This window comes from Callionymus lyra, chromosome 3, assembly GCF_982586985.1.
Source record: "Callionymus lyra chromosome 3, fCalLyr1.hap1.1, whole genome shotgun sequence".
Lineage (NCBI taxonomy): Eukaryota > Metazoa > Chordata > Actinopteri > Syngnathiformes > Callionymidae > Callionymus > Callionymus lyra.
The window spans coordinates 19,817,241-19,844,984 of NC_141820.1; the positions used below are offsets into that span (position 1 = coordinate 19,817,241).

The following is a 27,744-nucleotide window of genomic DNA, read 5'->3' on the forward strand; positions in this document are numbered from 1 at the left end:
TTTTATCTTGATCTTTAAAGTAAATACTTTATTGAATATTGTTATGATTGTTTAAGCGCTTTGTGACCCTGGTCTGGAAAAGCGCTATACAAATAAAAATTACTTACTTACTTACAATTGTAAATTAAATAAAGATATTGGTAAAGAATATGTGTAAAGATCCAGTAACTCTGAGAACCAACAGGTGAAGTGTAACAAGTGTCTAAAGATGAATCATCACCGAGACGATATTGATACCGATAATCGCGTCTCGTCCGGTGGCCCCCCGGAGGATGGGGCCCTCTCTTACCTGCCCCGCCCAGTGACAGCGTTGCCATGGCGACTGCCGGTGTGCGTGATGACGTCGGATGTATATGAGCGCAGGCGGCGGGACCACTCTTCCTTTTTTTACCGCCATCGGAGCGGAGTCTTTCTTTTTTTTCCCCGGGTCCCAGTCGCACCGCAACAGCGCCGCCTCGCCAGCTCACTCTCGCGGTCACGGAGTAAAAAAAAAAAGGTAAGACTCGCAGGAGATGTTTTTGCTCGACATGACGAGGATTTTTGGATTTATTTTTTGATAACCGTTCGATGTTTGCGTGACGGTGAGAGCCGCGGAGGGAGACAAGTGTGTGCTAATGCTAGTGAAGGCTGACAGCAGCAGCCATTGAGACGGAGGCTCCTCCATGATGTGCTGCTCTGGAAAATAATAATAATAATAAAATAACTCTATAACACACTTGTTTTTATCTGAAAATGAATAAACTGTAAACGACCCTCGCTGTAGATGTTGGCGCGGAGTTATATATATTTGCACACACGTGTGTTACATGAAGCGGGTTTTTTTTCTTTATTTTTTTCTCTTAAAGATGTCACACAAAAGATTGGGTCGATGGCGACATTTTGTTAAACTAGTATTGTGAGGGCGTTGTCAACACTTGTAACCCGGCCTGTGTTTTCCATCTCCGGCCATCGTGTGCGCTCGCTGAGACAAACTAGTGCGCACCAAGCTAGTAGCTCCAGTGCTAGCTCCAGGCACAAAACCTCGCCGAGCTGCGAAACGAAGGAAGTTGTTTTTTGTCAACTAGTTGTTAGTTGTTTTTTTTCACGTCAGACATTGTTAATGTATAATTGTGTAAGTGGAGGGGTTTAAAGTTTTGACTTCTTGCCGAGTCTTTTTGTCCCTAATGGTTTGCTGTAGTTGAGCAACACGTGGTCCACACCAGGTTGCTGAGGCTAGTCTCACTTAAGCACATTTGTTATCTTCTTACACGTAACACCATCATAAATAACCATTTTCAACTCAACCTATACGATTTTTCTGTGTATTTATCCCACTTTTATAAATATTGATGGCACCAAGATGCATGTTGTATCATCAGAACCATTTTAATGATCTATCCACTAGTTTGTACTTGGATTGTTTTTGTATATATTGATTTATTTAGCGGTTATTTTAATAAAAATGTCTGTTTAAAATGGTGGTATTGGTTATAGTGAATTTTTAGACAACTTTAGACCAGAAGTTGTAACAATGCAAGAAGTATTGTTACAATTTGTAGTTTGGGCCAAATTACTTTCACAATTTTTAAGTTTTCCTTGGTTTTTCACAACCACTGAATATGATGCCGAGCACATTCCAAGCCTGTTCCTTTCAAGTTGTCCCACATGTGCATGTATTGTGTTTGTGGTGCACACAGAAGACCAGTAACGTTAAAACGTTTGTGACAGATGTTGGCACTCGCCTGGACAGAGACGTTAGAGTCTGGGGATGGTGTTGGTTTGAGGTTTTTTTTTTGTATGGGTTTTATGTCTAGATAAAGATCAATGACCAGGTGAAATGAGAACCTTCACGGTGAATATCAAGAGGCAAGGTTATGACTTTGGTTTTGAAAAGTTACTGTTCACTTGAGTCATAGTTCATAGACTTGGTGTGGTAAACTATCCCGACTCCGTCTCTGTGTGGTGGACGCCCTTAATCTTGTATAATATTATATTTGCAGTAAATGTATTGAAAGACTGAAGTTCCAGACGTTCCTTGTCTGAGTGTATTGATTGATGTACAAATGGAAAAAGCCCTCCTTAACTTCTCTAGCTCCAGATAAAAGATGCATCTATGGATGATAATGTAACTGACTACTGAGGTACGACATTTTCTCTTTCACCGTTTAATGAACTTGTCAGTGTCGCGACTTTATTTTGACGTAGCTGTATTGCCTTTTTATTTTAGGATGGAAACGATTAAAGAAATGTTTTGGTCCATCCTTCTAGATTGGAAATGAGCCAATTGGCTTTTGTCTGGAGGTCCACCCTCTGAGTCACAGCGTGAAGACCTGATTTATGAAATTCCTTGTACTCCAGAGTACTACTCTTTCACTAATGTTGTAACATGGAATTTGGTTATGAAGTACTTTTGCGTTTGAGTCTGGTTATTTCGATTCAACGCCCTTTTCATGAACTTCTTTGTGTCAAAAATGATCCTGAAAAAAGGTTTTTGGTAACATGTCTAATGGTTATTCGGTATATTCATGAAAGTTATCCATGTTTTAGTTGTGAAGTTTCATCCAAACTCTTGTTCCTAGATCGATCCGTAGGTCACTGTGGTTTCTAAAGCTGCTGAGTGACTTCTCAGACTAGAAATTGAAGTAAACGGTTTACAATTTCAGTATGACATGTCTGTACTTGAGTTACCTACTCTTTGTCCATTTTAGATGATGCTGACTTGTATTATGGGTTACAAATGGGGCTGCACGATCTATCGAAAACGTATTGATATCGCAATATTGGCACGCGCGATATGCATATCCAAAACATGTGATAATTTACTCTTTTTTTTAAAATTGTATAAATCAAGCATTTCTTTAATGCGCACTTCGACCAATCAGTGTCACGTTCTGTAAATTTGTACTTCTATGTCTCCTTGTCCCTTTTGTCTCCGTCTGTCTGTGAACTGTGCGGTGCAGCTTGCTAGGCTCGGTTGCTATGGCAACGCATCTTGGCGGCGCGCTGACTTGGCTCAGTATAAACACAGAAGACTAACTTATGAGCTACTCCAACACGAAGGATCCAGTCAGTAGCTCAACACCCACATTTTTTTTTCCATCTCATCCTGGTTGTATTCAGCTTTTTTTATAAGCTCGCGGAACTTCCAAACAAGTGTAAACCTGTCCCTCTTTGCTGTATGCTAATGAGTTAAGTTAATGTTAGCGCCAGGTTATTTATAAACTGTTATGTGTGCGTGTAAAAGGAGATGGGATTTATTGTTGGTTTGGTGATATCGAGACCCGCTGGCAGCTCCTCTCTGATGTCGCTCAGTTTTAGGTAGAAGTTAGTTTTGCGGGAAACCGATGCAAGGCCCACGAAACTGAGCGTTATTAGTTATATTTTTCTCCGATCATGTTGGCACCGGAGCACGGAAATGAACAAAAAAGGATCGCATCTCTTTCCTTATACAAACCCCGACCTACGGTGCGCTGGGCTACATTTCAAGACACCAATATTGAATATCGCACTTATTCCCAATATCGTGCAGCCCTATATTCTATGCATATTCTTGAAAAACCACCTACACACATGATCATGGAAAACAAATGCCAAAGAGTTATTGATTCGTTAAGAAACAAAAGCATTGTGTCAGAGGTTTTTGCCTCGCTCATCAATCTCGTGTCACTCGGGGTCCTCTGGAATAGCTAGTGTTATTAAATATTATTATATAAAAGTTTGAAGCCCCCTGGTGTTGCATCTTCAAATGGATCTGATGTCTCGTATGGTCGCTTGATAAAGACCGATTTAATCTTTTGAACAAAGGTAAATTTGGTTATGACTTTCAACACGAGTCACTAGAAAAGCACTGTGATAACAACCTACTATAAATCGAATGAAATGACACTAGAAATATCGTCAAAATGTTGTGAGATTAGTCTTAATGTGGACGTCCAACATCCATCAATCACATCTTTGACATCTATGATCAAGGCTGTAATTTTTCCTGTATTTGACCTAAAGGGCCACCATAGTTCCCTCACCATCGGTGCATTCAAGTGAACGGTGAACCCTTATATCTACGTTGACCCCACATTAAGAAGCTCTGTCGCCACGATTTGCTCAGTTGATCTGAAAAATGTTCCAGTGGCGGCTAAAAGCTTTCCAAAGCACTCGAACATTAATAATTTGTTATAGTGGCACGAGAACGATGTGAGTGACGATGGCTCCCTTTACTGTGAGGAAATGTAAAGTTGAGTCATTTACACTGAAACCAGAAGCTTGACGGTGGCAGGAGTTGAGATCGGTAGATCCTTGTGACGGCGGTTAAGGAGCAGATTCTGCTCATTTTTATAGCTTTTAAAAAATGATGTGGAGAGCTGTGTCTTTATCTTGATAAAATGAAACATTTAAATAATGTAAAGACTTTGTACAATTGTTTAATTATAAATAAAACTGAGGAGAAACACTGGGTAGATGGTCATTCTTTCATTGTACTTATGGCGTGAGTGTGAGGGATGAAAGCCTGCAGCTGCGACGGAGATCAGGATTAGACAACTGTGTATTCCTGGTGCGACCGTGGTGGCGTTTGTCCTCGTCAATCATGTTTAGAATGTTGCAGATCGGCTGCGTTCTTACGACCTTCAAAGAAGGTTGAATGAGAAGTCGACTCTTTTGATTTCATCTTTTCCGCACTCTTGGATGTGCTGCTTTTTTAAGGTGATTTGTCGAAAGCGCACGTTTGTCCATGGATCGGCTTGTAATTTGTGTCCCAGTTACAAGACATACAAATGTATGAGGGGAAATATTGGTCTAGGGACATTGTCTCAGTCTTCCCTGAAGATTGGTGACAAGTAGGACATGGTTTGAGGTTCTGGTGTTTGAAGACTTGGTCCGTGATGTTTGACCCAATTCTTGTTTGCTTGTTTCAATTATTTAACTTTTGTTGTTTACAATTCTGTTTAGTTGCACTGGAGCAGTAGATTATTTGAAGCAAAGCAGTTGTTTTAGCGCCTTACGATGGGAAGAACCTGCTCAACTCCACGTTAAATCCTAACTCGTCTTTTTCTTGTTTCCAGCTTGAAATCCAGCAACGATGGCAGACGTTGACAAGTAAGTGGTTACTTAAAAAGTATCTTAAGGGGAGGAGGGGTATCTTATCTTCGAAGCCCTTCCTGACCCTCGTCTTCTTCATGTGTCTGAGCAGCAAAGACCAGACAGAAATGGACCCGGCAGACATGGAAGATGTGGAGGAAGTGGAAGAGGAGGAGACGGGGGAAGACGTCAACAGCAAAGGTAGCTCTTGAAACCTCTTCTGGTCCGGTGTCCTGGAGCACACATGTGTCTAATGGCTCACACGTGTTCCCTCAGCCCGCCAGCTGACCGTACAGATGATGCAGAATCCACAGATCCTGGCGGCCCTGCAGGAGCGGCTCGACGGGCTCAACGGTTCCCCGTCAGGCTACATCGAGAAGTGAGTGTTCAATCCCCCCCCCCCCGACGTGTTTTGATTCTCTTGTGTCGATTATGTTTTAATCCGGACTCAAAAGTATCTGTGCAGCCACTGTTAATATTCCGCTGTCACTCAACACTGTCGCGAGTTTATATTTAAAATGTCGTTTAATAAAGTCTGTATTTTATTAACGGCCACAAACATCCTTGGATATGTAGACGAAGGCAGGTCCAGTTTTGAATTGAGGCAAACTTGAAGCTTGAAAATAATCATTATTTACAGCGAGGACTCAAGTGCACACATTTAAAAAAAGCATTTTGAGTGTCAGCCACTCGTTGTCACCCACTCTTGGTGTGTGAGTTGGTCTTTGTTAAATTGAACACACAAACACACACACAAACGCACACAGTCATTGTAGAGCTTGCGTCTGATTGGCCGGGAAAGAAGCTGCAGCTCAGCAGAGGAAACTTGAGCGCTCAGATGGACGGGCCAGTGGACGAGACATTTAAAGGTCACACTTTGAAAGAAACGATGCAGTGGTTGGTGATGATCAAGGGAAAGTGTAGAAAAACTGATTCAAAAGCAGACGCCCGTAGTTAAAAGACGACGCAGCATCTTTGCTCCATACGTTGTTAGTTTCTAAAGTTGACATTTTGGGGTGTTTTTTGAGGCTCGATCTGATCCTAAAATTGTCCCGTTTCTCTCGTCACAGCCTACCCAAAGTAGTGAAGAGACGCGTGAACGCTCTGAAGAACCTCCAGGTTAAGTGTGCTCACATCGAGGCCAAGTTCTACGAGGAGGTGCACGAGCTGGAGAGGAAGTACGCCGCGCTCTACCAGCCGCTGTTCGACAAAGTACGTACCTTCATTTGCTATTGTTGCTGAACATTTGATCCTTTTTTTTTAGCCATTTAATATTGCTTGTCTGCTCGGATGGAAGTGGGCTGATGGTTTAGAATCAGCTCAACATTCATAAAGCGTCTCTCTGGCTCACTTGAACAATTACATCGTCTGGTGGCAGCGAGCCAAGCCTGACATCAAATGAGAATTTTCAATTTAAAAAAGATCGGCACGTTCCCACAATGAAACGGCAGCTTTGTAACGTCAAGATTTAAACTTCCTACTTTTGATGCCGGCGTCTCACATCTGCCGTCGTCTTCTTTCTCGTTCAGAGGAGCGACATCGTGAGAGCCGCTTACGAGCCCACGGATGAGGAGTGCGAGTGGAAGGCGGATGAGGAGGAAGAGTTGACAGTAAGTAAGAAGGTACAGCTTCTGCATGCCTCCTGTCCAACTCCGTCAAAGATTGCGGTGGGTTTCCACGCCGCGGGGGGCTTTGTTTTGAACGGAGGCTCTTTCTGTGCGACAGGATGAGATGAAGGAGAAGGCCAAGCTGGAGGAGGAGAAGAAAGACGAGGAGAAGGAAGACCCTAAAGGCATCCCCGAGTTCTGGTTAACGGTTTTCAAAAATGTGGATCTGCTCAGTGACATGCTGCAGGTACGATTGTCCAGACAGCTGCTGGGAAGGAAGTGGGTCAAGCATACTCTGGTCATTCAAGTACTCTGGCTCCCTCTGGTGGTCGAGTTATGTTTGCCACTTGATTGTGGATTTGTAGTGTAATTTTAATAATAACATTAAGTTTTACTTAATCTTGAAATTAAACATATGTTTTGTATTTTAATATTTTCTCTGCACAATAATGTAAATAATTATTTCAGTGTCAGTTTAAAAAATCTTTTCTCCACAGGAACATGATGAGCCCATTCTTAAACATCTACAAGAAATTAAAGTTGAATTTTCAGACCCAGGAAAGCCCATGGTAAGTCATCAAGGTTATGACACTCGTCTCCTCTACGTCCATCCTGACGTTTCTTTCTTCAACAGAGCTTCACTTTAGCGTTTCACTTTGATCCCAACGAGTTCTTCACAAACACGGTGCTGACGAAAACCTACAAGATGAGATCTGAACCTGACGAGAACGACCCCTTCTCCTTTGACGGGCCAGAGGTCATCAGCTGTGCGGGGTGAGAGCAGCGTTTGCAAACTACACTTTTAACAATTACATTTTTCTCATTCATCATTTTTAATTCAAGTTTAAAATGAACTAAAGATGAGGATCAACAACTTGCCAGATGGAACAGTTTATTCATGCATTACCTCATCAAGACAACAGGGGGAGCTATACTTAAAATATGGGGTCATCCTAAAAAACAATTGTGGTTTTAAAATGCATGTAGTTGTGTACATGATTCAGGAGAGAAAGTCCTGACCTGGTCTGCTTTCGTTCCAGTTGCACGATCGACTGGACGAAGGGAAAGAACGTCACATTGAAAACCATCAAGAAGAAACAGAAGCACAAGGGACGCGGGACGGTCCGTATGGTCACCAAGACGGTTCCCAACGACTCCTTCTTCAACTTCTTCACCCCACCTGAAGGTGAGCGACACTGATCACATGTTGCAGAACCTTAGAGCTGCTCGATTAAACGATGAGAATGTTTATTTTTTTATTATTATTGTTGGCGGTTTATTGAGGAAAGTCTGACCAAAAGTTTTTCTTCTCTGATTCTTCTAGTCCCAGAGAGTGGAGAGCTGGTAAGTTTATCTTCTGTATGCGTTTGTCAACTTAGCTGTGTTTTGTTGAGCCCTGACTCAATGTAGCATCGTACTGATGAGACAATATTTAGTTTTATTAACTGTAAGAAAGTCGGTCTTTCTTGGCTTTTCAGGATTTCTTTACACTTTTCCATGGACTTAAATTGCAGCTAATATTTCCCTCTATACAATCTGACTTCTCTTTTTATTGTTGTATTGGACACAATACTTTATTGAACTTAAGCATCATTTATCAACTCTTCTTCAACATTTAAAATATCTTAACCTTAAGTTATTGTTCTTGATATGAAAGTGATACGTGTTGAGTTCAGGAATCACGGTCTCTGGTGTGTGAAACTGCTGCTCTCTCTCCAGGACGAAGACTCCGAGGCGGTTCTGGCTGCAGACTTTGAGATCGGTCACTTCATCCGTGAGCGTATTGTACCTCGAGCTGTGCTCTACTTCACGGGAGAGGCCATAGAGGACGACGACGATGATGTAAGTTTTCGTCTTTTCAAACCGTGCTTTCATGGTCACAATTGCATCAATGGATCAGGACACTAGTGTGTTTCAGTCTTTATAACAGTTTTTCTTTTTTTCTCAGTATGATGAAGAGGGGGAGGAGGCAGACGACGAGGTAAGAATACTTAAAAAAAAAAAAAAGATCTCTGTAGTTTCAAGTCTCCATTTAGATCCCGATATAGTTCTTAAGCTTCTTGAGTCACAGAGTGTAAATGCATTGATTTAAAATATTAGGGAGGAGGAATCCTACTCTTATACTTTGTGTACTTCTTATTTTACTCTTATGGCTGTATAATTGTTAAATATTTGGCAGTTACGCACGAGTACAGTTTTACTTTTTTCATTTAAAGTTATCATCCAGAAGTAAAACACAAATGTAAAAATGTTTGACTTGATAACATGGCAACTACTATAATGATTCAAGACCACTGTTGGTCTGTGATCTGGTTCTGATGCTTTTCTTTCTTAACGTTGATGAAACACTATAGATGTAATATATAGTGTCAGCATGAGCGAAACATTAAAACGTATAAAATGGATGTCGATTGTGTAAAAAAAAATTAAATATGACTTGATTTAAGATCAAACAGAAGAAGGAAACTTCATCTTAGTCGTAGCTTCTCGTTGACTCATCACCACACATTTGATGGTCTCCAGGAAGGAGAGGAAGAAGCCGACGAAGAGAACGACCCAGATTATGAACCCAAGGTAAGATGTGGTCTTGTACCCCCCCACTGCCCTCCCTCCATGTTCATCAGTCCTTTTTTTATTTATACACTGAAGAGAAGCGGTTCAGAAAGTGCTATTTATTTGGACTTAATGTTTGTTAACGTATGGAGAGTTCTGTGGTTGTGATTGGATAAAGTGTTGCATAGTGTCACTGGTTGTTGTTGTTATGGCAGTTTTTAAATTCTTAATATTTGTAGTATACTATTGTTGCTGTATTAGTCATCACCTGATCAATGTATATATGTATTTAGGAATATGTATTTACTACTATTTAATAGTGGATGAAATGAGGGATGACTTCGATTTGTCTGTAATATTAATTGAATTACAAGAGAAGTTTGTGTTCTAAACTTTAAGTACATTTTTATTGTGAAATTACTTCCAACAAAACAAATTCCATGATTCAAGAATTGTTAGCTCAAACTTGATGAATCCAACCTGCACCATTTCCACACATTTTCAAAACCATTTGTCCCTGAAAACTCTAAACTGATGGATGAAAAAAAACCGCATTGTCATCAGTCATAGTTCGCTGATTAAGTATTTGTGTTTCACGCAAATACATTCAGAACTTTGAGTTGCTTCACGGACGCTGACGAGAACTTTCTTTGAAGATGCTCACTCAAGAGAAAACGTGGACCACTTTAAGAATTACCGCAATGATTGTTCATTTGACAAGTGGTTCAATAAAACTTGACATCGTCAGTAAACCAAGAGCGCCCCCTTCAGGGCTCTGACAAAAGGGCTACAGTTTAATCACTAAAACTGATGTAAACTGATGTACTCCTAAAGTGATGGTCCTGACTTGTAACATACTCGCTGAGATGCTCTTTAGCTACAGAATATAAATATGTTTGTAAACCAAATAACCAAAGAAATGAGTATTATGGTCCTTACAACTACATGGAGAGAGCAGACATTCTAGTATAAAGTGTGTGTATTTCATGAAACCTTCAATGAAGTGTAAAATCTCATGGATATTTATAAATGTAGAATTCAGTCCTTGTGTGTTAAAAGAACAGTCCGGTTTGTACCGAGGAGTCTGAGCAGCAGTTGTGGTGTTCTGATGCGTGTGTGACTGTACAGCAATTGTGTTGTTCTGATGTGTGTGTGACGGTACAGCAGTTGAAGGGGTGCATGCACACTGGTCCGGTACTAAACCCTCCAGCTCTTGTTGACCAAACATCTCCATGTAAACAGCATGAACTACTGCTGCTGCTTCGCTGAAGTAAAATTGGGTGGTTTTTATTTTTTTTGACATTCTGTATCTGCTAGTTTTGCTTTTGTTTTCTCCTTTTCATGGATGTTCATCTCAGTCACTTTGGCATCGTGTGTCAGCTCCTTCTTTACATTTCTCCTCACTAGGTTTAAGTGGTGACAGTAGAAACTAGAATCCTATCCTGGTAGGTAACAGCTTGTGACTCGTCAGCTTCCTACCACACCATCCTCACCACCACTCTTGTTTTTGGGCTCCCTCCTCCTCCCCCCCCATGGCTCCTCACCCACTAACACCCCCGTCTGCTGCCGTGCTGCCCCTAACACTTGTACTCACTGCTGCTTTTCTTTTTGTTGGGTTGTTTAAAGTCATGGTTGGTTCAGCATTGTTGCACTTTTAGTTTGGATTCCACCTTGTTTTGACTTTGTTTCTCAGTGTAGTTTTCAGTTGGTGTGCTGTGAATGTGTTCTTTGGATGTTCATCTCAGTTTTTATGTTCATATTTGTGTAGCTGTGTCATGATTCTTCCATCTGGTTGAAAGCTGGCTACCAAATATTGACCTTTTAATGGATCTTCAGTCCTTTAGCTTCATTAGATACAAGTTTATCGTTTGTTTTTCCAGGCATGTTGATGCAGAAAACATAATGTAGTTTTTATTTTTAAATATCGTGGACCTCTTGTACCTTTTTATACAGTTAAACATATTGTTTAAAGTCTTTAGGTTGGGATGATCCAGCTTCTTACTTAATCACAACCTTTCAAAACACACGTTCAGTTAAGATGTAAATAATCAACTTGGTCTAAAAGCTACAGGACAGATTGATCCAATAAAAGCGCCTCAGATTTAGTTTTCGTAACTTGAATTTCATTTTATTTTGTCCTACAATAAATGCTGGGTAGTTTTTACACATTTTATAATCTATCAAGGATGTTTTTTGTAAGTTAACTGTAATTTAGTTTTGTTCTAAGAAAAATGTATAAGACTGGCAAAAAGTTTTAACATGATTCACTGTTTGCTACTTAAAGCTGCACTAGGTAACATTTAAAAAATAAAATGAAACTCAGTAATCACTTATTTAAGTCTTGTAAAGTAGTTATTGAATCATTAATTTAACATTTGTAAATATGTTGTCTGTGAAGTACCGAGTCTTTTTAAGAAGATGAATTCAGAAACGGACACAAGTAATTATCCTGTTAATGTTAAGTATCTGGCAATGGAGGTTCTGGAACATGGCTGTTATTATTGCTATTATTTATATATGAACTTGATAAAACCCCTTAACACACGGTTGATCTCTGAATTGTCAGCTGTAAAAATAAAACCCAAATTGGACGGCAATATTTAGCTGCCAGCGAACCAAACTATTGATTGTTTCAGTGATGTTTCATTAATCTTCAGTCATCAGGTGAGTTTTCAAGCAGCTCTTCTTCTCTGGTCTCCACAGAAGGATACGGACCCTCCAGCTGAGTGCAAGACGCAGTGAAGCCTGGCGGACTCCCTCGAGGATCGACTGCACTGTTAACCGCTAAATTAAACCGGGAATAATTACAAAAAAAAGATCTAAACAAATAGTTACTTACGCCTTATAATGTTTTGTATTTTTCTTGGTAGAGAAATTTGAAGAATTAAAAGGTTTTTGTTACAAAAATCACGGTATTATACTGGGAGCTGCTGCGCTCGATATATACATAGTATTTTACTAGACCTGTTTCTCCTCCTCCTCTGTACTATAGATAGACTCCTGGGGGAACGCATGTTTCTTCACTGCTAGTTTGGGTTTTTTGTGAAGTCTTTTGTTGTGTTTGCTCTTAGACAACAGCTGTGACATCATAGAGGCGACGTCGATTGTGCCCCTCTTCAACCAAAGCTCCCCAAAACTCTCTTTATTTCCTGTCAAACGCACTGTAGCATTGTGACGGTGGACTCCCGACTCTAGACGGCTGCGGAAACATCCGCACCACCTTCAGCGCTCGATACATTCCAGTGAGTAGCAACTGGCTTTATCGGAGACGCACGGAGGAAGCGGCTCCGCCCCCCCCCACCCCGGACGGAGGATGAGATTTGAACATTCCAGAGGATTCCTTCACACCAGATGAGGCCAGTTCAGAGTCTGCCTTGCGCTTCGTTCTCCTCGTCGGCAGTAGCTGTGTGGCTTTTGTCTTTTCTATAGCACTTTGTACTAGTGTGGCGGAGGAGTAGACGACCAGTAAACATGACCTCTTCCCAACCATCACTGTGAACACCCCCTCCTGCCCCCCCACCACACACAAACTAACGCCCTTTATTTCGACCCCCACCAAAGTATGTTGGAGCAATATAAAATAAATAAGAAGGAACCCAGATAAATAAAGTCTTGACTCCCTTTTTTCCAAAGCGATATTCTTTTTGTTTTTTTTTCTCAAGCGTCTCGGCCTGTTGCGTCAAAAGGGTTGTCGTGTAAAAACCTGCAGGGTCCTTCTGCAGCTGTTGTCGAGGCAAAAACGCTATGCTACATACATACTGATGTACTCAACTGTAATGTGTAAGTTCATGAATAAATTGGTTAAACTCAGAAGCTTGGTTTCTTCTCTCACGCAAGCTCAAAGTGGCCACTAGAGGGAGCTGGTTGTATTCATTTTGTGTACAGTATGTTCAGATGAATCTTGTAAAGATTTTAAATTGTGATGCCTTTTTTTCTTATGTATCTGTCAGTCTTGGTGTAATCGGCTGTTTCAAGTATACTTCAGAATAACCTTATGAAGTGGTTTATTTGACCAGGATCATGCATGTTTTGTCTTCTTTTACTAGTGAATAATTTGTATTTATAAAGCGCTTTTCCAGACCAAGGTCACAAAGCACTTAAACATAAGCAAAGGAAAAAAGGTTAGAGGGGAGAATCTGAAAAAGTTTTGAACTTCACCTTGTTCAGTTTTCAATGATACTTCACGTGTTGGTTTATTTTTCCAAAAATATTTTTTAGTTTGTACTTTGAAAGCAGCAGACTAAGCATTAACACATACATATATTTTACCCAAAATGAATGGACAAAAATACAATAAACTTTCCTCCATTTTTAGATCAACTCAGTATCTCTCAAAGAATTGCATCATCAAAGATAAGATGGTGATAAATACAGTAATTTAATAAAGTGCTCACCCTCAAGGTCAATGAAGGGTTTGGAGAATCACAGAGTAATCTGTCTTTTTGGATTTACAGACACAAGTGTTTGTCCTTATGACTTTCACGACCGGATCTCTCTCTTCTTCCAAAAAAACACAAAAACATCCAAATACCTCCATACTGCTCCTCTGTAACGTCCCTCTTGTATTGAAGTCTTGACAAAAATGTAAATGAGTCTATATTTTAATTCTTTTTGGAGGATGAGGATGAGTAGAACATGAAGGAAGACCTCCTGAGGGATCAATTAAGTTTTTCTTTTTTACCTTAAAATATGAAAAAAAAAATCATTTCAATGATGTCAGAAATATCACCAACTTATTTTTCTTGTTTGGTTTGTTTAACTTTATTCTTGTCAGGTAGTTAAGTTGATCTTCATTTTATTAGTGTGGTTTTCAATGTCATAGAGATGCTTACACTCTCTTTATAGTGACGTATATTAAAGCCACGTGTTTCACCTGAACGTCATAGCAATAGTTCCTGCGTCAGGTGCGTCAGGTGCGTCAGGGGAGACACAGTCAAACTAAACCTCATTTGTCATCTTCTCTGGAGAGAGAGAGAGAGAGAGAGAGAGAGGGATGGATGGATGGAGGGAGGAGGTGCAGTTCCCTCCCTCCCTCCACCTCAGGACCCTCCCCCCGCACGCAGTCACGGCTCGCTCCTCCACACACGCGCACACACACACACACACACACACACACTCGGAGGCGGCAGCAGCTCCGGCCAGGATGCTGGATCACGGGCGGAAGGTGCTGAAGGAGGGTCTGCTGGAGAAGCGCAGCGACGGGCTGCTGCAGCTGTGGAAGAAGAAGCGCTGCGTGTTGACCGAGGACGGGCTGCTGCTGCTGCCGCCCAAGCAGCACGACCCCCCGCAGCAGCATCAGCAGCAGCAGCCTCCTCCCCGCGGGGGGCCGGAGCGCCTCAAGGAGCTGCACTTCGCCAGCATGAAGACCGTGGACTGCGTGGAGCGCAAGGGCAAGTACGTGTACTTCACCGTGGTGATGACGGAGGGCAGGGAGATCGACTTCAGGTGCCCGCAGGACGAGGGCTGGAACGCCGAGATCACCCTGCAGATGGTCCAGTACAAGAACCGGCAGGCGATCCTGGCGGTCCGGTCCACGCGGCAGAAGCAGCAGCTGCTGGTGGTGCAGATGTCAGGACACAAGAGCCTGAGGGGCTCCAGCAGCTGAGCTGCACATGTGAGGTGAGAGGAGCTGCTTCTTCTTCTTCTTCTTCTTCATCTGAGGCTGGTGTGTGTGGTGAGAGGAGCTTCTTCTTCTTCTTATCTTCTTCTTCTTCTGAGGCTGGTGTGTGTGGTAAGAGGAGCATCTTCTTCTTCTTCTTCTGAGGCTGTTGTGTGTGGTAAGAGGAGCATCTTCTTCTTCTTCTTCTGAGGCTGTTGTGTGTGGTGAGAGGAGCTTCTTCTTCTTCTTCTGAGGCTGTTGTGTGTGGTGAGAGGAGCTTCTTCTTCTTCTTCTGAGGCTGGTGTGTGTGGTGAGAGGAGCATCTTCTTCTTCTTCTGAGGCTGGTGTGTGTGGTGAGAGGAGCATCTTCTTCTTCTTCTGAGGCTGGTGTGTGTGGTGAGAGGAGCATCTTCTTCTTCTTCTGAGGCTGGTGTGTGTGGTGAGAGGAGCATCTTCTTCTTCTTTTGAGGCTGGTGTGTGTGGTGAGAGGAGCTTCTTCTTCTTCTTCTTCTGAGGCTGGTGTGTGTGGTGAGAGGAGCATCTTCTTCTTCTTCTGAGGCTGGTGTGTGTGGTGAGAGGAGCATCTTCTTCTACTTCTGAGGCTGGTGTGTCTGTGAACCTCATCCTCGAGGGTTCAAGGACACACGCGACACGCAAAACCAACCTCTTTTCTGTTCACTTGAAAACAGAAAAAGTTAGTTTAAGAAAAAAAAGCAAACATTTTTTTTTATTCTTCAATTGAAAATAATGGTATTTTTATTTTTATTTTTATACAAAACAACTTCCGGTGAAAAAGTTACAGATGTTCATAACATTCTTATGGCGATTTAAAGGGATTTCTACTGGACAAAGGGTTGTGATTATTTTTCAGAGTAATCCATTTCTTTTTATAAACATAAATACAAAAATGTTTGTTCATTTTAATGTAGCGACTGGAGCTCAGTTGTCACCGTCTTTTGTCTTCGTCCCAAGAGACTCACTCAGGTGGAGTCTTCAGGGATCGATAACGTGCGGTAACAAACCTTGATGTATAAATAATAATAATACTTAGTTATGTTTGATTTGTGTTGTATTTCTTGTTGCACCGTTGGTCTTAATCGAATATATGTAATATGTATTAAAGTGTTGCAATAGTGCGTTACAAACTAACCCTTCAGCTCACTGTGACCTTAACAGGCCTGGTTGGTAAACCGTTTAACTAATAATATATTTACTTACTACATAATGGACAAGTGAATGTCATTATTACATGTTAACAAATCGGCTCTTGCATGTGTTTCCATGATGTCACTTGAAGAAACAGTTGCTGAGTAACTTAAACTTCAGGATGGATTTATATATATTATATTTATATTTGTTTTTAATTTTTTAATTTTTTAAATTAAGAATATTTTACTTTTTTCAAATAAAAAAAATGCTTCTGCCTGGATATATGATTTTTTAAAACTTGAACTAGCAACTTCACTGTGTCAGTTTATAGTTGTTAACATGCTGACTCAGCAGTCTATTATTATTCTTCCTCACTTCCATAAATAATGTCATGTCGATAATAAACACATTAATATTACAAGTTATGTTACAAACTGGAGTTCTTAAAACTGCGTTGACCTTTACACGATCTCTATGAAATAAAAAAAAAGATTTACTGTAATTTCTTTATAATTTAATAGAAAACCTTCAATAATTTATCATCTTTTGTTATATGTTTAGTGAGAGCGTTACCTACCTACCATGCTGCCCTGAGAGCCTTGTGTCCTCAGAAATTACCGACAAGTTTCATTTCATTGAAACCAACTTCACTTGTTTTCTACTCAGACTTAAGGGTTGGGATTCATCTCAGAGTAATCTTTTCCTTTTTAGAGTTATAGACAAAAATGTTTGGTCATTTTAATGTAGCGACTGATGCTCAGTTGTCTTCGTCCAAAATGACTCGATTAAAAACACAAACAAAATACCACCATACTGCTCGCCTGTAACGTCTTTTATTGAAGCCTCGACATGAGGAATAACAAGCGATACAAACAGGAAGTACTCCAGGTAAATATCGTATGCGCTTCCAGGAAGTACAGTCTACTGTCTACACTGGAAGTACTTCCTGTCTGTATCACTATGTATACTAGTATACGAGCACTATGGAGGTATTTTGGTGTTTTTAATTTCAGAGTCATTTTGGACGAAGACAACTGAGCATCAGTCACTACATTAAAATGAACAAACATTTTTGTCTATAACTCTAAAAAGCAACAGAGTACTCTGAAAATAATCGCAACCCTTATATGACATGAGTAGAAAATAAGTGAAGTTTGAATTTTGCTTAGTTAGAAAGTGAGTCGTAAAGTACCTTTAAAGGTAAGTTAAGTCTCACTTAAAACCATCATGAATAAATCTTAGTGTACATTTTAGTTCAGGAACTGTCAAGTCGTAAAAAAACACAACTTGATGTTGCTTATGCAATATATAGAGTATTAAAGTGTTAAGTACCTTTTCTGACTAATCTTCATCTATCAAGTAAAAATAAACAATCCAGTAGAAAACCGTTAATGTAAAAATATGGTTCAACATTAAAGTTAAGCGAGGTATGGATATACGTTGAGCTTTCACAAGTATAATCGTTTGTAGTATTCAATTGGATAATGCTTTGTAATACTTACATGATTGTAAAAGTAAATAAAACAGCAACAGGTGCTAATTTTTTATCATAAATCTGAGGCTTTTCTGTTTGTGCTGTTTTTCTTTGTTCTTTAAACCTTTTCCTAACACGTGTGTCTTCACCTTATGACTGACCTTCGTCGACAATAAACTGCGACGGAGCAGAAATGTTCAGAAATAGCAGCGACGAGGTCTCGTGTGACCTTCAATCCTTTCTGGATTTCAATCTTTCAGAGTACTTCAGGAACGTTCTTGTCAACAACAACAACAACAAAAATATTTCTGGGAAAAACGTTGACGTACGTATTATAAAAAAAAACTGGATCATCTGAACTAACTCAGTGACACCAAATAATTTTCTTGGAAGAACCCGTTCAGCACATTGATTCCCGTAAAATGTAAACTTCACTCATTTTCTACTCGACCTCATGTCGACTCAGGGTTGGGATTAGGTCCAGAGTCATCCATGTCTTCTTGGAGTTAAAGGCAGAAATGTAAGTCCAGTTGTTGATAGTGCCCACTTTTCTACGTCCAAAAACAAACTTAAAAACCTTCAAATACCTCAGTACTGTTCGTCTGTAACGTCCATCTTGTATTGAAGCCTCGACATGAGTGATTGTTCTGGAAATATCAAAATAAGTCAATATTTTAAGGTAATTTATAGCAGAAGCTAAAAGGCTAACATGCTACTCAGACATGAAGCACACAAGCTCCCAGTGTCGACTGTCTACACACATATTAGAGACGACCGGGTATCGATCGATACCTGTATTGATAGCATCACCTTTACTTCGATACTGTTTCTAACAATACTAACCAAAAACGTAACATTACACATAGTACAAACCAGCTGTGTTCAAAGTTATGATCATGGGTTCCGAAAGATGCTTCGATAATCGGCACTAAAGAAGCTTTTTGGACGGTGCCACAAAAGAACCAAAGTCCGATACCAAGCCCTAGATTCTTCTGGTCTAAGAATGCCACAGTTTTTTCGGTAGTTTTTAGAGATAATGGTGTGTGTGCAGATGATCGGAAACTGATGGACGTTTCCCCGTGTAATGAATGCAAGCAAGAACGTGTCATTCATCCACATCTCCTCCGCAGGTTCGTGGGACCTTCTTCAGCCAGGACCACATCATCTTCCTCACAGGAGAACCTTCTTCCATGTAGTGGTTTCCATGTAGACCATTATCCCTTCGACCCCCCCCCCCTGATACAGACTTCTTACAGTAAAGACTGATGGACAAAAAGCATGTGAGACAGCAGCTGTATCCTGATGTGCCGCCCCCCCCCCCTCCTTATTTATTAGGTCTGTACATATTTTCTATCAAGATGTTCTGTTGTTGACTGTCGTGTGTGTTTGATGTGAGACGAGCTGCTGATTTCAAGGTCCATTGAGAAGAGAAATCAAAGACGTTCGGCCCCAACTTTCGTCTATTCGACCCCAGAAAGTGATTTTTCCTCCAAAATGTGATTCCAGGGAAACGATCATCAGGCAATAACAGCATTTTCTCCAGCGTTGGTTCACTTTCATCGCAAACGGTTTTTAGGGTTTTTTTCTTTTTTGTTGGAAGTGTGTTGCTGTTGCTGAAGTTTGCTTTTCTATTTAGTTGAATTAAACAGCTCAGACATCTGTGTGACTCATTTCTGCTGGAATTCAATAATAAGTTTTTGATCTTGTGCTGCTTCAACGTCGTTGACAAGAGGATGAGGATCAGCTCCCCGAGTTTTGCCGCCTGTCAACCAAAGGAGCATTGAATTGTGGGTCGTTTTCGCTGATCATGTTAGACATTTTGCTACATCTGAATATTCCGACACGCGTGAAACCTTTTTCCTTCTGTTGCAATCTAGCTCGACACTTTGAACAAAGTCAAGCCACATCATTTTAAGAGATTGAAATACTTATAAATGGGTGGAAATAAATGAATAATTCAATATTTTATTTCATAAGTTACCTGAAAAAATGTATGTTCGAACATTGTCGTTTATAAATGTCCAAAAACGTAAATTGGTTGAAGATTCTTTGTGTTATGACAAGTTTTATATGACAATTAACGTTCAATAATTAAAGATACTGACGTCTAGACTTCCTGTTTAAGTTTCCACATCGAACGATTGAGTTTCAAACCCCCTCGATAAAGGAAACGACATCCCTCTGTCGAGCTCCGGCCCGCAGGTGTTTTCCTGCCATTGTCCTTGTGAAGAGAACATTTGTGTCGGTTCACCTGTAAAAGGTTCTTCTTTATTGCAGAGAGTGTGTGACCAGGATCGTCCCTGAAGCCTCTGAAGACGTGCATTGACTGAGTGTGTCCGAGTCTTCAGTTGCTTTAATAGATTAACCAGCAGCTCTTCTCACCTCATGGATGTTTCTAGATGAACCTGTCTGGACTTTTCCATCAGCAGCAGATAGAAAAACACTTTCTTTGTTTGAAAAACATCAACATTTTTAATCGTTTTTTTTAGACTAAACACACTTTAAAGACACAATCTTCGTATCTATGCACCGAGTCGCGCATTGAATCGTCTCCTGCTGTGATATTTCTTTTAGAAGCGACTTGTTTAAAAACACATGTCAAAATCAAAGGAGAATAATGTACATGTTTTATGGCCTAAAATAACATCTGAATTAAGACAATTTGACTAAAAGAAGGCTTTTATTATCGCCTCACAATTATATTTTGCCTATGACGACTTATTCCAAAGAGTCTTCATGTTTCCTTTCGTTGATTTCCCTCCAGTTTGCGCTGCTTTGAGATGTGTCAGGTTTATTTTCATATCATTGGTTTCCTCGACAGCTTCGATATTCTCACCTGTCCACATTAATGAAAATATCTACACAACATGTTTTTTTTCTTTTATAGGATGACACTTCAATAAAGTGTGTGTCAAATATTTTTGGGGGATTTCTTAAAGCAGTTCTAGGTAGTTTTGGGTGCCTTAATATATTTGTATTAAAATAACTTGTGATGACACATCAACTTAAAACTAGTTGAATGACTCATATACAGTGATTTGAGGTGTTTTGTGTGATTTTTATTTTCACTGTAAAAGTTCTTGGGGATGGTGTGAACATGCTACATATCGCGCTCGTTGTGGTGGTGTTGGGGTTGGGATTACAGTACAAAAACAAAGTTAAAGTTATTTACAAAGCCGTCATAACACTACCATAACATCTATTAGTTATACCACAAATCTCTAAATGTAGATTTGGAGCCAGGGCCTTCAGTTTTCAAGCCCCTCTGCTGAGGAACCAACTCTATCCATCTGTCTACCCCCCAACCCCCATCCTTCCTCCCTGCCGTTCAAAGCAGGAGGCCGTCAACAATGAGTCTGGTTCTGGTCGAGGTTTCTGCCTTCTAAAAGGAAGTTTTCCCTCGCCATAGCTCACTGCACAGTGTTTTGCATCTTGCTCTTAGTTGAATTGCTGGGATCTGTTTTTCCTTAATCAACCATAGTCTTACTTCAACTGTAAAGTGTCTTGAGATAACTTGGTTAAGATAAGACACTTTAAATAAAATTGAATTGAATTGAATTGAACACATATCATCTTTCATCATCCACAATCTGATTTATCACCTCATCGATATCCATCCTTCATTCAGTCAATGTAAGTCTGGAAACAGAAAATTCGTCCAACTGCTACAAACCGGTACATGGCAACTTTTGCAACGTCTAGCGAGTGCTCATGGGAAATGTGGTCTCCCGTCGGGCTAAACACTACCACTGTAGTCCACTGGCGTCACTCGACTTCAAATCGCATAGATCTGCTTTAAATTTACAATTAACATGCAAATATTCCTGGCCTTTGTTCCTATTGCACTCATCATGTTCTGTGGTGACTGAGGACGAGAGGATGCAGTCGACTCCAACACCTCCTAAAGCTGATGTCATGAACATATTTCAGATTCGAAACGAATGAAAGCAGTTACGACTTCGTCAAGAGTCACAAACATATCTTACAGTATCACAACATATCGTATTTTTTTACGCTTCATGGTGTTAGGTATCGTATACTTGCCTCTACTCGGCATGTAATTTAATATTTACACAAGACTGTATCCACGATGTCATGTCTTTTTATAATCCGTTACGCATCATAAGTGTGATAGCCACAGAATAGAATTTAGACTGTTATATGGTGACCTGCAAGTGTTTAAGATAAGAAACTAAGATGATCAACAGTTACTCAAATGAAAGTGAATCTAATGGAAGTGTTTCAAGATAAATGAAGCACATTGTTACACATATTTAGTTGCATCAGTGGCAGCATCACATGGTTCAAGCAGAATGAATGAGACTAGACTAGTGTGGATGAAGCCGGCTTGCTCTAGAAATATGAATCCTTTACAGATCAGATCCATCCTGGAGGAGAAAAGAGCTACACAGGAATGAAGAACACATCGACGCGGAGACTCTGGTCAGATGATCAAGAACGTCCTTCTGGTCGTGTCCAGGTGAGTATCTACTTCAAACTGACTTTCACACTCTCAGTTTCACTCGCCGCTTTAATGCGACGGTTGGCGCTGAGCGTTTCCTTGCCGCGTGTCGGCCCGACACATGCCTGTGAGCTGCTGTCATCGCCCACGCCGGGTCTCAGGCGGTGCCCTTTATCTGATATGACTGATGGGATTCATGCCTCTGCGCTGGCATCATGGCATCACATGGTCACCTCTCGGCTATTTTCACACCTGGAGGGGGGAAACACAATCGCGTCAAAACGTCGCCCCCGGTGGTCTCTTCCGCTCCTGCGGTCGATCGGGAAAAAATGACTGGTGATCACACTTCGGGCCTCTTGACTCTTACATGTTCAGACCATTAACCCCCTGTGGTGCGGCGGAAGCTGAGAGTCGCTCGGATAAACCACCGGGAGGGAAGATGTCAGACGTGGCCTCAGATTCCCTTTGCCAAGTTGATTAAAGCCATCGTTCCTGACACATGAACGGCTGTTTGAGTGGATCCATGAATCCTCCTCCAGCGGCTCCGCTATTTTTCCTCAGACTGCCTGGTCAGAGCTCCGTCTGGGTTCACGACGAATGGCTTCTTCATCATCGTGCCACCTGAAGGAGACAAGATACCACACTTAGTCATCCACCTTAGTCCTGTTGTAGCATCCATATTGTTGTTTGTATTCAGTGTATACTGTTTAACTAAAGGAATAATGTTTCAGTATTTATTCTCTTTATATAGTTTGGATTATTTAATTTTAAATTTGATATAGTTTGGATTAGTTTGCCTGGAGAGGAGGAGGATATGACATCATCAGAGGGGAAGTCTTTAAAAATGATTTGATAAATTGTGTTATTTAAGTTTGCTTTAGGGCACAGGTGTCAAACTGGTCCAGAAAAGGGCCGAGACGGTGCAGGTTTCGTATCCAACCAGTCAGGCACATATAGTTGAACCAATCAGGCGTCTGAAGACAGTAATCAATTGATTGTCAGTCAGGTGTTGCTTGTTTAAGCTGACACCTGATTGGTTAACTCATGTGTGCTTGACTGGTTGGAACAAAAACCTGCACCGTCTCGGCTCTTTCCTGGACCAGTTTGATGCCCCTGCTTTAGGGGATTAAGGTGCTTTAAAAATACTTCTATGGGTCACACTTTCTATAAAACTGGTGCCTTGTATGATCTATTAATGTGTCCAATCGTTTTTTAAAATGATCCAAACTATTAATTGAAAGGTCGTGAATGACACGAAGCATTTTTCAATGTCATTGTTTGTACATATTTTTGTAATTCATCTCAAAGAATATACTTAACATAACATGTTCATTCAAACGTTTCATTTTTTAAAACAGAAGTTTATAAAGGATTCCACATATTATATGGTTAAATATGTACTATACTGCTTATACATAGACACTGTTTCTTTAAGCAGACAAGTTCTCACTTTATCTATCACCACACCATTTATAACCCTTGTGTAATCTCAGGGTCAATGTGACCCGAAGGCCAAAAAACAAATGGGTTTGTGGTATCCCCTGTGTTGTCTCTGGGTCAAGGTGAGCGACCTCCACCACTGCATATGTATTTATGGAAGCCAGTAAAAAATCCCATCATGACTTTTTACAGTAAGTTGTCTATAAGTGTGTATTTCTAACAAATAAACGGATTAGTTGCCCTTTAGAGAATCTAGATGACTGTACTGTGGTAGTTCATCTTCTAAGCATGTGGTTGAAAAGTCATTACATTTGTATGATTTCTTCTTCTGCCGAACATATGTCGAACATCTGCCGACAAAGAGGCCCAAAGATCAGAAAAGGACATGATTAAGTTTCACTCTTAGCTGTTGTTGACATCCGTCCAGAACTGGCGGTGTCTTCTTTTGAAGCTGCCAACAGCTGCTCCCAAAACATTACACAGGCGGCCTGTGTGTGTGTGTGTGTGTGTGTGTGGGGGGGGGTGTGTGTGTGTGTGTGTCTGTGTGTGTGTGTGTGTGTGTGTGTGTGTGTGTGTGTGTGTGTGTGTGCGTGTGTGTGCGTGTGTGTGTCATGTGTGTGTGTGTGTGTGTCTTGGCTGGCAGCTTGACCAGCGACTCCTCCCTCCACAGCTCTCACTGAGAGAGTGTTTCACCCGCAGCTTCTGTGACATCAAAGAACTCAATGATGACAAACTCACATCACATGACTACTGTCTACAAGTAAGTAAGTAAGTAAGTAATTTATATTTGTAAAGCACTTTTCAAGACCAGGGTCACAAAGCACTTAAACAATCAAAACAATACTCAATAAAATATATACTTAAAAGATCAAGATAACACTGAGAACAACACAGGAGTCTCAGAAGTACACACTGTATACAAGTACACACTGTATACAAGTACACACTATATACAAGTACAAGCTGTATTCAAGTACACACTGTCTACAAGTACACACTGTGTACAAGTACATACTGTCTACAAATACACATTGTCTACAAGTATACACTGTCTACAAGTTCACACTGTGTACAAGTACACACTGTCTACAAGTACACACTGTCTACAAGTACATACTGTCTACAAATACACATTGTCTACAAGTACACACTGTCTACAAGTTCACACTGTGTACAAGTACACACTGTCTACAAGTACACACGGTCTACAAGTACACATTGTCTACAAGTACACACTGTCTACAAGTAAACGCTGTCTATAAGTAAACGCTGCTTACAAGTAAACGCTGTCTTCAAGTGAAAACTGTCTACAAGTAAAAGCTGTCTATAAGTACACGATGTATACAAGTAGACACTGTGTACAAGTACACACTGTGTACAAGTACGCAATGTCTACGAGTACAAATTGTCTACAAATAAACACTGTCTGCAAGTACAAGCTGGCGACAATTGCACACTGTCTACAAGTACACACTGTCTGCTAGTACACACTGTCTGCAAGTACACACTGTCTGCAAGTAAACAGTTTCTTCAAGTACACACTGTCTACAAGTACATACTGTCTACAAGTACTGACACTTTTTATGGCTGTATAAATGTCGGTCAGTCAGTGATGAGTAAAAGTATTTTTTTCTCATGTAATATAAGGAGAAAAACTACCTGCACCAAATCACTACTATCCACGTGAATGGAATAACAATAAAAAAAAACCTTAAAATCTTAAATCTGTTTAAATAAATGAAGTATTTCTTGAATGTCAAATGTACAGGAATAAAAATCAGTCAGTTGTGGTTATGAGTGTTTGTCTGGTCAGCTATTCAACTGTGAATGCTAATCTGATGGAGAAAGTAAGTCCTGAATGTATTTATGTTGCTGCCTCTGTGTACTTTCATTATTTCATCCATCAAGTGTGGTATCTTCCTCCTGCCCGCCGTGGAGATGTGGTCGTGGAACAGATGGTGAGAAGCGGAGAACACAGAATTAAAGCAGATCGTTCACACTTTCACAGTTGTGTTGTTCTTACAGCGTGGGCCGCACACGCCCGTGACTCTAAACGTGTTCAATGATGCTCTTGTTCGAGGCTGTGGTTGGATCAGAACCAGCTTCCTGTGGAACTCTGACCGAGCTTTAACCGTTTATCAAAGCATGGAGCTCGCGTGAGCGTTACGGCCGCTCATGATCCGCCGTTAAGCAGCTGGAGAGTTGAGTATTATGAGGGTATAAAATACTCCAGAACTGCTCCATCTCTGCGGCCGCTTTCGTACAAGACGGGAGGCGAGGGTCGTAAATTAAAAGGAAACAAGGAGGAAAACCCATTTGGGGAATTGTTTCTCTGACTGGTCTGTACAGTAAGTCAGTTATTCAAATATGAAGAGACAAAAAAACATGCTTTGTTCCATGGATTCGTTTTGATACGATCACATCTTCCAACTGTGGTCTCGAGGGAGCAGCTTGTGTTTGTGTTGAGGTTCGGTTGCTACGTCGTGTATCGTCTGATCAGCGCTGACACCATTTCAAACTCACCCGCGGGTCACTGTTGGATCTCACAGCAGAGCAAACACTCTTGGTGTTGCCGTCGTACCAAAGTATCCAGAACATGATCTTACAACGCTTCACTTTCACCTCAATTAAATTATATTGAATGTGTCAATTCATATTTAAGAGAATCATAACGAGTGATGGTGTCGATGAAAAACATCCTTTTAAAAAGGCGGAAAAAGATGCTGATGCTGGTCCCGTTACGGATCCAGTAAAAGGAAAGTCTACAAAACAAGTGCCTTTTGTGTCTTAGCTACTTCATGAGCTCTTGGAGAATCTTAAATATATACAAAAATGTATTTTAAAACATGAAAAAATGTCATCTTAATGTTGTTAATGAAATATTTTCAGTAGAATATGGTTTTTATCCAAAAATTTGCTTTCATGTCTGAAAAACATTGAATTAGCTCATAAAATGTTCATAAAAATGTTCCTTTAAAAATAAAAAAATGAACTAATCAAATACACACTGTCTACAGGAACACGCTGTCTAAAAGTAAACGCTGTATACAAGTACACACTGTCTACAAATATACACTGTCTACAAGTACACGCTGTCTACAAGTACACACTGTCCACAAATACACACTGTCTACAAGTACACACTGTCTATAAGTACACACTGTCTACATGTACACTCTGTATACAAGTAGACACTGTTTATAAGTACACGCTGTCTACAAGTACACTCTGTATACAAGTACACTCTGTATACAAGTAGACACTGTCTATAAGTACACGCTGTCTACAAGTACACTCTGTATACAAGTAGACACTGTCTATAAGTACACACTGTCTACAAATACATGCTGTGTACAAGTACACACTGTCTATATTTATCAATTTACATTCTTGCTATTACAAAGACACTGTTCCTTTAAGCAACACAGACAGCGGATGACACATGTCATTCAAACCCTTTCGCATTTGGATGTTTTTTTTTTAACTTTAATTTAAAGTGAAACACCTTCTTACTAGTTAGCCAGTTGATAACAATCATTACGAAGAGAAATGTATCATCTTTTTTTTATTTACAAAATTTAAATCATTTTTTCGGTAATGCTATGTCCTGATATTGACACTAAATAATGTGGATACAGAGTATTACTGCTACTTACTATCAGCTAGTATAGTTAGCAGGCAGCAGTTTGACCAACTATATCTAAAACATATTTTTGAATGAAAGACAACAACAGTCTCATGAAAGTTGAATTATTTTAGCCATTTCTTTTTGGAATGAAACAATTCTGGTGAACACATAACCTTCTCAGCAATGGTAATTCTTGCCTCAATACAGCTTATTTATATCACTTTAGGATGCGCTTTGACACAGACCGTGTTTCAAGAATAAAAAGTTGAATTGAATATGTAAGAAGTACATATATACAGTATATATAAATATATTTCTGTCAGAAAACGTTGAGTCTTAAAAGAGGGCTTCAGACTGAGAAATGACAGTCGCAGGAAGTGCAGCTGAGATGTGATCAGTCAACTGTTCTCTGCAGACAGAAGGAGCATTAATCTGAAAACATCACACTTTCACATCATCAGCGAGGCAGCCAAGAATCCTCTGGCAGCCTCAGACTCAATATTGAAGACTTTTAGAGCATCTGAAGGACTTATTTCTCTGGAGGTGGAAGATGAACGTTGTCCTCGAGGATCACCTGGTTCACACAAGACTCTGCTGTATGTTACGTAACATTGATATTGACATTTAGCTTTTCTTTACCACATTCTGAATTCATCATTTCAACATCGCCAGTAGATATTTAGAGAAAATGCTCCAGGGACAGAGAACACAATCCTCCCCTGAGAATGTACACATTCTGCTTCTACTTTCTGAGTGAATATTGGACGAATATGTAGCTTT

At 40.4% G+C, this 27,744-nt stretch overlaps 2 protein-coding genes across 4 annotated transcripts; both read left to right on the forward strand.

The window, feature by feature from the left end:
- The first annotated feature begins 382 nt into the window (after positions 1 to 382).
- On the forward strand, positions 383 to 12,014 carry nap1l1 (nucleosome assembly protein 1-like 1). 3 transcript variants are annotated; one of them, XM_087786862.1, is made up of 15 exons: positions 383 to 496; positions 5,037 to 5,070; positions 5,165 to 5,253; positions 5,329 to 5,431; positions 6,123 to 6,264; positions 6,582 to 6,674; positions 6,778 to 6,906; positions 7,157 to 7,228; positions 7,294 to 7,433; positions 7,700 to 7,845; positions 7,984 to 8,003; positions 8,379 to 8,501; positions 8,608 to 8,640; positions 9,183 to 9,233; positions 11,916 to 12,014. In XM_087786862.1, exons 2-15 carry the CDS (start codon positions 5,054 to 5,056, stop codon positions 11,952 to 11,954), a joined length of 1,197 nt encoding a protein of 398 aa, XP_087642988.1. In that variant the 5' UTR covers positions 383 to 496; positions 5,037 to 5,053; the 3' UTR covers positions 11,955 to 12,014. The 3 variants fall into 3 exon arrangements, with proteins under 3 accessions (XP_087642988.1, XP_087642987.1, XP_087642989.1); XM_087786861.1 differs by having other exon boundaries at positions 385 to 493; positions 5,035 to 5,070; XM_087786863.1 differs by having other exon boundaries at positions 385 to 493; positions 5,035 to 5,070; positions 6,582 to 6,662.
- A 2,319-nt stretch (positions 12,015 to 14,333) lies between these two features.
- Positions 14,334 to 19,544, forward strand: phlda1 (pleckstrin homology-like domain, family A, member 1). Its single transcript, XM_087785803.1, has 2 exons — positions 14,334 to 14,831; positions 18,565 to 19,544. Exon 1 carries the CDS (start codon positions 14,356 to 14,358, stop codon positions 14,815 to 14,817), a length of 462 nt encoding a protein of 153 aa, XP_087641929.1. The 5' UTR covers positions 14,334 to 14,355; the 3' UTR covers positions 14,818 to 14,831; positions 18,565 to 19,544.
- The last annotated feature ends 8,200 nt before the right edge of the window (positions 19,545 to 27,744 follow it).

Coding starts and splice junctions, on each gene's coding strand:
- phlda1 (XM_087785803.1), top strand. CDS start 14,356: ATGCTGGATCACGGGCGGAAGGTGCTGAAGGAGGGTCTGCTGGAGAAG.
- nap1l1 (XM_087786862.1), top strand. Junction 6,265..6,581: donor ACCAGCCGCTGTTCGACAAA/GTACGTACCTTC, acceptor TTTCTCGTTCAG/AGGAGCGACATCGTGAGAGC. Junction 8,641..9,182: donor GGGAGGAGGCAGACGACGAG/GTAAGAATACTT, acceptor GATGGTCTCCAG/GAAGGAGAGGAAGAAGCCGA.